Genomic DNA, 13093 nt, shown 5'->3' on the forward strand with positions numbered 1-13093 from the left:
TCTCAGATAAGACTTAAGTGTGTTATTTGTGACGTCTGACTAGCTCAAACGTGTCTATTCATCTGGCTGTATACTGCACTGCATACTTTTACGCTCAGAGATGGAGAGATTTTCCTAAAGACTGCATAATCTTTCCAGCCAGCTCATTAGGCCCCAGAGCGGTCGGGTGGCCCTGCTGGGCGCCTGCGTTGAACCGGCTCACAGCCCTTCAATGTTCCAGGCCAATCAATCCACTCCAAAGAAACGAATTGCAGAAAGGGAGAGATAACAAGATCTAGAGGAAGAAGGATAGAGATGTACGCAGAGGGGGGTCATGGCATTCGTTCAGACCCCTCTGAGGTGCAGAAGAATTGAATAATCAAGCTTGGTCAAACTGGATTTCTACGTGTCCCTAACAGCACACCCGATACACTCTAAAGCTGAAGATTGCAGAAATAGTTGTGACAGCCTCCATAGGTTTTAACAGGATCTATGCATCAAGGACTACTGGGAAAAAGTCATTCCGTGTCTTCTTCTGTGATCTCTTTTACAGCTATTGTTTTTGTGTAATAGTTTCTACTGGGAATTAAAGGATAAGTCAGATTTATTCTGCTGTGTGTGGACTTAAATTGGGGATCTGTGAACATCAGAGTTTCTTTCCATTTTTAAAGGCCTTGTTAATAAAGGATTTGGAAATGTGGACATAAGCCTGTTAAACCAATCATTGTGTTTGACAAGCAACATTTTGCCAGTTTAGCAAGATTGTAGTAATAATTAAAATAAGATGATCTTTTCCACTGTCAGGTCACTCCCACTTCCTGTTTATTGGCCTGCAGTCCTTTAGCTAGTAGACAACACATTTTACAGCCATATTTTAGCAGAAATGTTACATTTTTGTGACATTAAAACCTGCATCAACACTGATCTTCTTTTCCCTCTGTTATTTTCCAATAGTCTGTTGTCACTATCAATACAGAAAAAAGGCAAAGGATATTTCTTTAATGTTTTTTCTTGTCTGCATCTTCGTGATATGTGACAACAGTTCTGACACTGAAACCAATACATATTGCTGGCCAGAACTCAGTGGGTGTCTCAGATGATTATTCCCTTGCTAGGAAACATGTAAGCCTCTCACACCACATTTAAGAAGGGACAGGTGAATTGGGAGCAACAATAGATATCGTGTGTATAGCAGAACTCTGAATCACCTCACAAAAATGAAGAGGAATCCTCCTTTACGTTGTGTCATCTCCATTACAAAAGAGCTGGACGGATACATTACTGTATCCACACACAGAAAGGACTCCACACATGCACTGGAGGCTTTCTTGGATGGGTCCGTCTGGACATGTTCCTAGCCGGGGGCTCATTCATCAACGAGTTCATGAGCGAGTGAAGAAGCGCGTGTGTGTATGAAGCGCCGACAGACAGGCTAAAGAGATGAGCACGAGAGATTTATGTCCCTGAGCTGAGATCCATGATGGAGTGAATGTGGAACTCAAACCCTCTTTGATGAACTCTCCATCCCCCACTGGTTTCTCTTTTTTTCTTTGGTCTCTGTGTTTTCCCACTTCCTCAACCTCAGTCTGACGTCAGAGGGGTCTGGGATCGATCTGCAGGCACGTTCTTTAACAACCTTTGTTTTTCCATCTCTCTTTTCTCAAAATAGTTAAAAATGTGTTATAGTTTTGTGTAAGAGATATTGCTATTAATAATGTCTGCGATGGCCATTATGAAACCACTGAAATTCATTGCATAGATTTAAGATTACGCCTCCCAGAAACAAATGTGCACGACTGCTTGTAACTTCTAGACAGCCTTGATCACGACAAAGGATTTTTTTATTTGTACTGAGCGTTTGATTGACACATCCAAGCAGTGATATGAATATTTTTGCCTTTCATGAAAGAGAATTTTTAACCATCTACGTCTCGGCCCGCCAAACTTTGATTCTCGGTCTCATTAGCATTATTCTGCACTTGGTGTATCGTCACGTCTGTGGTTTAAGGTGATAATTTCGCCCGGAGGAGAAACCATGACGGCACGCAACCCTGGATTTGTGCTTTGAAACAAAAAATGGGGAAATGCCATCTCGCTCCACATCAGGGTGTGTCTGCCGCTTGGGAAGTATGCTAACACCCTGTGATGTGTCTGGACGTCTCCAAAGGTTAACCACTGAAGAAGTCACAAGCCCAATCTGACGTGACACCCCCATCCCACCCTCCTTGCACCGTCTGCAAAATCAAGGACATTGGGGTTTTGGATGTTGTTGAAAGACCCTCAGCTATTTCCATCCTGTTTTTATCTTCCTGCGGACTAGAGCATTACACTTGTAATTTCTCAATCTGCAGGAAGACATTGACACGGCAATTAATCATTTTAATGCGTTTCTCCCACAGAACTTTTTAAAAACAGGATTTTTGCTGACTTTACAGACAGAAGCTGTATTTGGTGAATATGGCAGGAAAGGTCATGACCTCTTGAAAACGGCACAGTTTCCCTGTGAAGTCAGGATTTTTTAATGAATATGTAAGCTTTTTGATCATACTTCTGGTTGCTTAGGTTGACGAACCCCTTTCTTCTGTCACATCTGAGGGAATTACGGGGTTGACGTCTCATTGGAACAATTCTTGTGTGATCTTTCTTCTTGTTGTTTTTTGTTCTTCCTCTGGGCTCCAAACCCACCTTGTTTTTTTTTGAGTGCCCCCAGCTGGGAGAGAATAATGCAAGCTGACAATCTTGTCACTATCCCTACCAACACCTCCATCACACACACACCCATCCACCCACACACACCCGTTCAGTGAAGATCAGAAGCGAGACAGATAGATCAGTATGTGAACACAATACTCAAATGTGTAAGGATTGACGAGAACCTGTGAAACAATCTTAAATCTTTTGTGCCATTACTTTCATTATCATCATTGTAACATGTATCTAAAATGTATCTTAAAATCTGTGCAGCCCTTCTGGAAAATAAAATTCAACACTACAGAGCTGTATAAACATTTTTCATGTTCATGTGTACGTGCCTGTGTGTGTTATGGTGTTTGAATATCTGTCATGTCTGCAGGAATATCGCAGGTCTTTCTCTTTTATCTACTGACAAGGAACCTACAGTAGGAGCAATATTTTAAATGACACATGCCATAAGCATCCTCTTTTCTTTATCCTCTAATCAACTCTGGTACAGTATGAGATGGGTCAAATGACCTAAAAATCCCTTTTATAAAATCAAATAATTGCACCAAATGGACGATATCGATAATATTGGTACATGCCTTATCATTTCTAAATAAATATTTATATATAAAACGTTTGACCAGCTTTTCCATTTTTCGAATTATAATTGAAATATTTACAGTATATTTTAATAACTAGAGATGCACATATATTTTGTTGATAGTCAATGCTTATTTTATAATCTTTTATTATAATATATCATTATTTTTATTACTTTATAATATCACAATCTGATTCTGTACTGCCAATTTTGTCTTTGAAAAAAAATCTATAACTACAATTTTGTTTTTGAAAATTGTTATTTCCTGTTAGGAATTTTACATTCTAACACTGTGTCTAGACCGAATGAGGCGTGACAAAAGAGAATAGAATGCATTTGAACCCTAATATTTTGTCTCACTGGACGCGACAATCCCATCAGTACAAGCCGTGTGTCTTGTCCAGTGTGTGCATGGTGTAAGTGAAATCTGAATATACATACAGTATCTACTTTATATTTTCTGTAATTTTCACTGGCAGAGATACTATTATTGTCTAATATTGGTCAGTATTGATACACTCATGGATATATTCCCTAATATATAGATAGATTAACATCCCTAAATATATATGTAATTTAATTTCAACATCTCATGAGTGGATTGGCTAAAACTGCCGCAGCATTGGTGTCATTTAACGCTGCCCTCAGGTGTCCTTCATAGGACTTCAAAGTCCTTTAGAGCGGCACAGTTGCCAATTAGGCCTTTGCTCTAAATGAAAGCCCATTGTCTTGTTGTCAGTGCAGAGACCTCCTGCAGGCCTGCGTTTGGCTCCCACAGACGCACTTGTACTGTAACAGACAGCAGCATAAAACAGAACAAGATCTCTCTCCTTTCTCTCAGTCTTAACTTCCTATTAGCCCACAAGAAGAGACAACTTGACTCACAGATGGAACAGGAGTACACTCGCATCTTAACTTTCTGCAAGATTATAGATGATACTTTCCCCTCGTCGACTGTTGCAAAGTGTTCACTTTAGACACTGAAGCTAAAGTTATTTTAGTGTCATTAAAAAACGGCTTCTGGGGGCTCGAATCAGCAACCTTCCATTTACTAGCCCTGTGCGTTAGCCACTACACCGCACATGACTCTCACCCACAGCTTTCTAGTGTGCAACATTTTAATAAGATTAACTTTATTCCCATAAGCTTCTCACTGGTCTGAATGTGTACGCAGAGCTGAATTTTTTTATTAGCATTCACAACCGCGCTCATCTTTTTAATACTCAAGATGATCTCTTGTGGTACTATGTTGATGAATATCAGTTAAATACACAGAACTCTGGTTTAATTTAATGGATTTTCAGCGGTTAGACCGGTGGGTCCTTGGCTCATGCAGCTGGTCTGTGCTCGACCACCGTGGGCCTTGTTCGAACGTGATAGAAAAGCTCTGCATGGCTGACCTGCCACATTGGAGTACTTTGACCCCTCAGCTGAGATTCAATACAGAATAAGTCCATCTGTTTTACAGGGAGAAAGAGAATCAGAGCTTAAAGTCTGACTGAGATGGATAAAGCCATGCAGTTTCTAAAAATCTGATTCTCTGTTTTTTCTGCATTAGGGGTTTTAAGGCATACTATATCGTGCTTAAACAAAACCTGCCTGTTGGTTCCACACCAAGTTTATTTAGTTTAATTTGGCAGACCGAACTATTTCAATATTTTTTATAATAATCTAAATGAATAAATAAACATTATATATTTATGCCATTTTTAGCCTTTTTTCAGCAACTAGACCTTTGTAACTTAAAGAGTACGTAACATTGAATTTTTAAGGTTTATGGAGACGTAGATATGCGACGGTTAGAGACTCGGACTAGGTCACATCTCGTTTCATAGTCGACTCCCTTTTTACTAGCCAATAACTTTGTTATTAATTTACCTTGGTGTCCAACAACAATTTTACGTACATACAAGATCTAAAAACACTGTTATGTCGTAATAATGAGTTATTCTTACCATACTTCTTGACTGACTCTCAAATGATTCGTCCCGCGATTCATCCATCAAATCCCCTCCTATCTGCGAGTCTAGTGTCATGTGATTGGTCAAATGGTGTAGTCTATTATGATTGGTCAAACGTGTTTAGCTTGTGCCGCAAACGGAAAGCCTATCATCATTACGGGAGTCTGCTGTGATTGGTCAAACGCGTTCATCATGTACCGCAAATGGTACGCCTATCATCATTACTTTAGTGTGCTCTGATTGGTCAAACACGTTCATCATGTAATTCAATCATCCTTACTGGATTACGGTTTACGGGTGGCTTGATGTTATATACAGTGTATAGATAGCAGTTTGAGGCCGAGTCTGACAAAGAAACATCCGAAGATAGTAGTTTCGTTTATTTATTTATTTTTGCATATTTTAATGTATTTGAAATCATTCAGATGAAAAATATTGAATGTTGTCGACCTGTCTTTGGGTGGCCTAGAGGTTCTATGTATCCAGCCTCTGCTCACACTTATCTCTTCCAGCAGAGAACCTTCCCCTACTCTGTTCCCCCTCCCATCCTGGACGCTCAGATTAAACCCAAACTAATCCCATCCACTCTCACGTGCTCAAAAGCATAAGAGACTGCCTAACAGCTGCCCCCATTCTCTAGCATCCCCTGATGTTTGTCCCTACAGGTGCAACTGTTGATAAAACCTTATCCTGAGAAATGTTTAACCTCCCTCTAAAGGATGTGAAAATCCTCTCACCTTGTAAACTATGAAGACACACCATTCTGATGGCAAAGAAAGGGCAGATACACGCTTTCTTGGGAGCAAAATGACACTGAGCTCATGTTATTGTCGCATAATCCCTTTATGCTCTTGGATTAAGAGTGAAAAATGGAGGAAATATCTCCTTGGCTTTGTCAGACACACACTGCTCTTTTACAGCTGAAAATCTAAAGACATCACAACCTTAACCTAGATTTTGCCCCAGTTTAAAGGATTTCCGCAACTCTATTCTATTTCAGCCTCGGATGCAAATAAAGTATGAAATGTCTGGAGAGCTGAGCGTTAAACTCAGTGGATTTGGATGCAGGTATGAACACGTCTCATTGAACCAATCAGCTCAAACTGCTCCAACAATTTACTGGCTTTTTAAACAAGCATCACGTGTGGTTTTCACACTTAGAGCTGGAGATGGCAAGGGTACAGTGCGTTTGGCAGAACGGACCTCATTTCTTTTGTTAGTTTACGGAATGATCAGTAAGCCTTTTGTCTGTGTTCTTGGACTAAAATTACTTCTACAACTCAAAAAAGACCTCAGTCCTTTCATTAACATCTGAAATCATGATTTGTGAACAGACATTGCATTGTGTTTCACATAGTGGGTTTTTATAGCATGTATGTGTGTTTCCACCTTTAAAGCAGTCTGACTTTACAGTACTTGTGTATTTACAGTTTATTACGGCTCTGTTTAACTTCTTCAGAGAACATCGACTTTCACATTGTGAATTTTTTTTAAAACCAGTGGAAATGGAGGTATGAGACAGGCATTTACACGTCTGCGGTCAAACACTTTTGCTCTGCTTTCACCGTTGTTTAGTGGATTGGTGAACCCAGGGAACATTGCCAATACCACAAGAGCCCTTCATCTGATAAGAGCCATGTAATGATTTTCAAATGGGAAGTTGCCTTCTCGATCACTTGAGGAGCCTTTAACCCATAGTGTACCACTGACTATATGTTATCTTTATTCAGATGTCAAGTTATGCTGACGTGTTCCTTCTAATTTTCAGTAAAACCGCTGTTTTATAAGTGTTGGTTATAAATGCGCCATCCGCTCTGTCTGGCAAAGACAAAGCGTCTGGTGAAAAAGCTGATTGTTTGGGTGTAAAGGGATGGTGCAGAATCCATTTACTCTCTTTAGTTTCGTTTCATTCTAAGTGCTGGTGGAAACTGAATGTGGGGGCTAGGTCAGTTGTCCATTTCAAAAGCTGTCGACCTGCCTGAAGAAACAGCATTTTGCAGTCTTTCCTGGACCTGCCAGGATAAAAAACAGAATGTGAGCTGTGAATATAAAAAGGAAAAGAAAGAGAAATATTAAGCTCAGTTTGTCCCCTGTCTTAAGCTCCTCCTTGGTATGTGCTTCCTGTTTAGCTCCAGGGCCAGTGAGTTTATATTAATGTGTGAATGATATAAACTCTCCTCTCTCTCCACTGCAGATCGAGTCTTGTATAGAGGGATGGTGATGTTGCTCAGCATTATTGATGTGAAAGTGCACTAGATTGTATGAGACGTTTTGCATAATCTATACTTAATGACATCAGAAGGATCACGAGCATCACCATTGGGTATTGAGACTGATCTGCTTTGACAAATAAGTCTACAATGAACATATGCTGTGAGACGTAAATATAGGATGTACACCACCAGTTTTCTGTTAATTCTCTGGCAGATGTGGCTGCCATGACAATGTTTTGCCCTTTGGGATGGCTGTGCACTTTATTTTCTGTGATATGATTAGTTGCTCTAGTTGATTTGTTTGATAGCACAGTCATGTTTTGCTCATTCATGTTAAGTGATATAAACATAACAACTGACATCTACTTTTCTGCAGCGCAACCACAATAAAGCCTTTGACCCCCAAATAAAACCACATTTATTGCATCCCATCATGGACATGAGCCGGAATGGGTCTTTGGGTCAGTGCCATAGACGTTTGGGTCACAGCCCCCTCCCCGGGGCTGACTCTGGAAAATCCCTGCTAAACACGCAACAGCTGGAGTCCTGTGAGAGGATTCGGCTCAAACTCGATTGCCAACTAACATATTCATCATGTCATCACGTCATCTGATTCATCATAGTGCGCCACACAGACATATGAGCGTAACATCACTCATCGGCTGATGTGAAACAGAAGCATGTAACGTGTTTGTTGTTCGTTGTTTTGTTCAATTTCGGGGATAAATTATACTGGGAATTAGAATAGGTCACTAGTTAGAGAAAGCAAACATACTGATGTTTCACTTAAACACATTCTTCTGCTTCTTATTCTTCTGAGTCTAAATGTTCTGACTCTAACTCCTCCTAGAGCTTTCAAGCTACAGTCACCAAACTTCACACAGATCTTCAGACTGGTCTCTCACTCGAGTTGTTATATCTTTTCTAAGGGTTCGTCCTTATGATTTTCCTAAAAATGCTGATCAAACTTCCAAAAAGTCCCATGGACTTACATTCCATGGACAAACACACACTCTCTCTCTATAAATCTCTCACTTTCTTTTTGTTTCTCTATCATTCTATCACACGCACGCACGCACACACACACACACACACACAATATAACCAAAACCTAGTACGTTGTACGAAAATTAATACAACTGGTCTCTCTCTTTCTCAAGCCAACATAAAGTTTGTACATACATTTTCCGCTCATCTAGTTTATTTTAATACACACTTTTTACTCCTTATATTCACATAATGATACGCTGACAATTTTGCTAGAAGTGAAGACTAGTCCAGAAGCAATTTCTTTCCGTTTTTATTTATTTAGTATTTTTTAATCTTGTATATATAATTCAATGTTAAATATATTTGTTTTAAACATTTTAAATCGGCTATAAATATTCTGTTGGTTGTATTTTGTTCAATGGCTTCAATGGCTTTCCTGTTTTAAATAACTGAAACGGGAAGTTGTTTACGTCATCTGAAGTGGTCTATGCATAATGCATATCGCTTTGTTTTTATTTATTCATGTGTGCATTCATGGTTTTCTGTAATTCAATAAATCTAGCGAACCATGTGAGAAAGATTAAAACCGATCCTCTCCTGTTAGAGTTTTGAATCTCTTTCGTGTGTCGCAGTTTCTGTCACAATACAGTCAGATTGTGATACATTGGGATGCATAAAATGATGTTATGTTTCTCACTATAAATGGTCATATGAAGTTGTTGCAGATACTCTGTTCCTAATGCTGTCGGGTTAATAGCGAGAACAGAGACCTTTGGTAGTGGATATGGTGTGTGGGTTAATTTTGAGTTTGTGTGGCTCTGTTAGTTTCTGCTGGTTGGTATCCCATGCTGCTGGGCCCTCGGGTTCATTATAGATGAATGCCAACAACACAGTCTTACTGACTGCCATCTGTTCACAGATCTCCTGCCACTCCAATTTCGCTGCTTAAACTAAGGCGCTTGACTCAAACTCTCATTTAGATTACATTACAGTGCAGTATCAAAACATGTGTGTTTGTTGATATTGCTGGTTTTTCCACACCAGATCAATTTAGAATCAATCGTCCATAGGGCCGTGATACAGGGCTGATGCCTTCCATTACATCATCGCAATTTTATATTTACGATTCGAGCAACCATGGCGATGAGCTGCTTTCTCTATTCGTCTTTTGTTCTCATATTTTTCTCACCTAGTCTCATCTCCTCCCATCAATTTTTACATGTCCACTTTGTTCTCCTCTCCTCTGAATCTACAACCACATATGTTCTGCTGGCAGACAGGTGGATTCGCCATGTGTTTGATGTGTTCGTAAAACATTTTACTGCTGATGCAAACACTGTTGTTAACCCAGATTCGCAGCTGAACTACATAAACGAAGGGTGTAATTTAGACTTTCTCAGTGCCATTGTGAGCTGATGGACAGGACCGCGCTGTGTGTTTGTGATATGTGTTGTGTCCAAACCCTGATCTGATGCTCCTCATACACACTGAAGTTCTGAGATGAAAGAAAAATCTATATTAGGAGAGAACAGAGTGGGGAGTTTTGACCTGACCTGATGGAAAGATGAAGAAAGGTAGACAGCGACCAGAGTGATGGAGTTGAAGATTGAAGGGCTGCGCTGCAAATCAAACACCATCCAGAGAAAAAGCCACAGCTTTGATGGATAAGTCGTACATTTTCACCAGTTCTCCAGGCTTGACCGGTGCTTTCTGCTCATGCACATTTGGTGTTAAAGTGTATACGTTTTGCTTTACAGTATATAAAGTGTCATGTGACAGAGGTTACAGAAGTTCTTCTATAGAATGACCTTCATGATTTCAAGAATAAAATATGTATCTGTCATACAGATATTTGTAAGGATTCTGGAATCTACACGCACATCTACATTCGTTTTTTTTCTGGACCAGGTAGTGTCACCATGGCAGCAGCATGAAATCATGCCTGCAAGCATGTAATGAGGCATCACGGCACCGTCTTTTGCATGTGTGTGCGTGCTTTCCTATTTATGTGTGTCTCTTCTTTCTATATTACATTCCCGAGGCCCTATAGTCACATCTGGAAGCTTCCAGAACGACCACCAATAAGCCTACTCGCATGTGACTCACGACTGGTATTAAATCAGTGTAAATACTGCACACGTTTAACCCTGTTACCCGGCGCTAATGCAGCTGGGGGAGTGGAGGGCTGCACAGACCTGTGCAGTGTTTCACGTATGGGATTTCAGTGGAGCATTTTATGCCACATGTCCCTTAATGTTTTCAATAAAGGGGTTGCATGATCAGTATGTGCGCACAAGCTGTGGCACCGAAGGCGAAGCATAAAACTAGGCGATAAATGAGATGCAAATGTTTTATTAATGGTGCTTGCGAAAAAACATCTCTGTTACTTACTGACAATTTTTAACCTAAAGTATAAGTGCGACACACATAGAAAGATGGGCTGCTTGATGAGGAGAATTTTTGTATTCAGCATGCTAGGAACCAAGCCAATAGGAAGTTCGGAACCATCTGGCAATGTCCAAAACTCGTCTTTTGAAAGTGTGTTGCTTATGTTTTTGTGTCACTAACTCAAATCTTCTCTTGTTTTCACAGGTGATCTCGACGCTGTCCAGAATCTCCCACCACAGCATTGCGCAGATCAAAGGCATCAGGTAATTCACTTCCTCTAAACTTGCTAATTATGTTTCCATGCAGTACCGGTGTGCACACAGGTCTTTCCATCTTTTATGTGGCTCCATTGAAAGGCCTTGAAGGAAAAAGCAGTTGGCACACACAACAGCATATGTGCAAAACCTGCGTGCCCGCTCTGTCCGGCCCTCCATGAAACTAGTGGGTCTCACTGCCCTGAGGTGTTTTTGTGGGGGTCAAACCTGCCTCCCTGCTTTATAGGCAACTGGGATCACTTCCTGCCTCATTATTTGCCCAGTCTGTTCTCACCGCTCCGCAAATAAAGCCTTGTATCCGACAGGGTAATGAGCTGATGGAGCGACCCATTAGGCCTACTGCCAGAGCGGGGCGGAGGCGAGACGGGTCTGCCATTAGCCAGCACAGTGTAACCCGCTGAGAGGTGCCTAAATCACTTCCTGTCCTCGCTGGGCACACTGCCGCAGAGGGATGGCCAAAATATTGCCTGTTTATTTGTCACAAGTCAAGACCCAGTCATTCTAGTGGAAAAAAAGAATAATTCTCTATTATCGTCAGGGACTTTGTGGGATGGAATGGAGCTAAAATGCATGGTTTATAATTGTTCTTTAAAGTAAGTTAGGGACATTTTGAACCTGGCGTTGAGTGTGAATTTAGTTAATTTCACACTTTGAGCAAGTCTTCCGTACAAACTATTCTGGGGAGTTCACATAATTTCCTGTGGTGTATTAGAAGCAATGAAAGACGGCTTTGTATTCATTGCTGCTGTGGCGTGTGTCGCAGCTTCGAAAGGGAACCAGCAAACCGCTTTAGTGGTTAGGGCAGTTGTACAGGCTGTATCCTGGGCTGACCCAGATTTTTTTAAAGCCCCTTATTTTAGGCCCTTGGGTCTTGTGTTGTATAGTTATGTGGCCTGGAATGAATATGGCACTCCATTTAATTTTCTCTTCCATGTCTCACGTTTGTTTGAAAACATTCCTCGCACACCCTTTTTTATCCATTTGGAAATGGTTAGAAAGCCGTGTCCCGATGGGTTTGAAATTCAGCCATGCGTCACACAAAATGCAAATCGGTGTGTGCAGAACATGATTCACTTGCTCTTAGCATCGAGCCCCAAGGCAAGAACAGAAGTGTAGACGCCCCCATAGAGTCTCACCACTCACAGTTTTCATCTTCCTTGCCCTTTGACTCCTCAGTTTTTCGCCTCGGTTTCATAAGACTGGTTGAATGCCTGTTTGTTAATTAGCTATCATAGAACTCAAAGTTCTGCTCACACAGTGCCGTTATAGAAACTTATCTGCAGTCTTACTACAACTGTGAGCACACATTCTTTATCTGAGCTCCGGCCCGCAAAAAAAGTCCAGCAGATAATAAAATATTACTCAGTGTTTATTGGTCAAGAGTAATGTGTGTACTGTTACAGATTGTATTAAAAGTCACGCACCCCTTCAAAACCGCTGCTTTTACATATCCAGGTATCATTTTAATAATGAGGTCTTTCACCTGCTCTGGGCAGTGGGAACAAGGAAGGGTGATGTGTATGTCATTCATTCGTTCCCTCTGATTTCCTCTTTTCTCATTGCGGTCTGTCTGATGGGTCTGTTATGAAGCCGGTGTCTCTAAACAGGAAGTCACCTGCTGAGATCATAGTTCTCATCAGCAGTAACTTACTGATCGTGGTTTGTGTTTTTCTGTTCACGTGGGCCTCTGTTTTATCGTAAATGCAGTCAGACTGGTCTCTGTCAGTGCTCTGCACTGTGAAACTGCTGTCCTGGATGTGTGACTGTAGGTCTTTTTTCTGAAGTGTGGTGAGAAGTAGAGTGGCTTTATTGTGTAGGTCAGAGTGTGGACTGTCCGTGTATTGTTTCGGGATTGCAGGGGTTTGGCGCATGTGTGAGATGTGAAACAGATGCTTACAGTCGACTCGACGGGGAGAATATGGGCTGCAGGGAGCAAAATGTCAGGATGCTCTTTCTTTCTGTTGCGCTTCCTTTCTCCTTATTCCGCTCTCTCTCGCTCATTCT

The 13093-nt window shown here is 41.0% G+C and overlaps 1 protein-coding gene across 3 annotated transcripts in view; it reads left to right on the top strand.

Moving 5' to 3' along the window:
- vav2 (vav 2 guanine nucleotide exchange factor) overlaps positions 1–13093 on the top strand; it is a 125977-nt gene that overhangs the window by 78099 nt on the left and 34785 nt on the right. For all 3 annotated transcript variants that reach the window (XM_079485966.1, XM_079485964.1, XM_079485965.1), the window contains exon 3: positions 11019–11077. In XM_079485966.1, the coding sequence (XP_079342092.1) occupies positions 11019–11077 (59 nt within the window). The remainder of the gene's footprint in view (positions 1–11018; positions 11078–13093) is intronic.

Source organism: Barbatula barbatula, assembly GCF_947034865.1.
Source record: "Barbatula barbatula genome assembly, chromosome: 22".
NCBI lineage: Eukaryota > Metazoa > Chordata > Actinopteri > Cypriniformes > Nemacheilidae > Barbatula > Barbatula barbatula.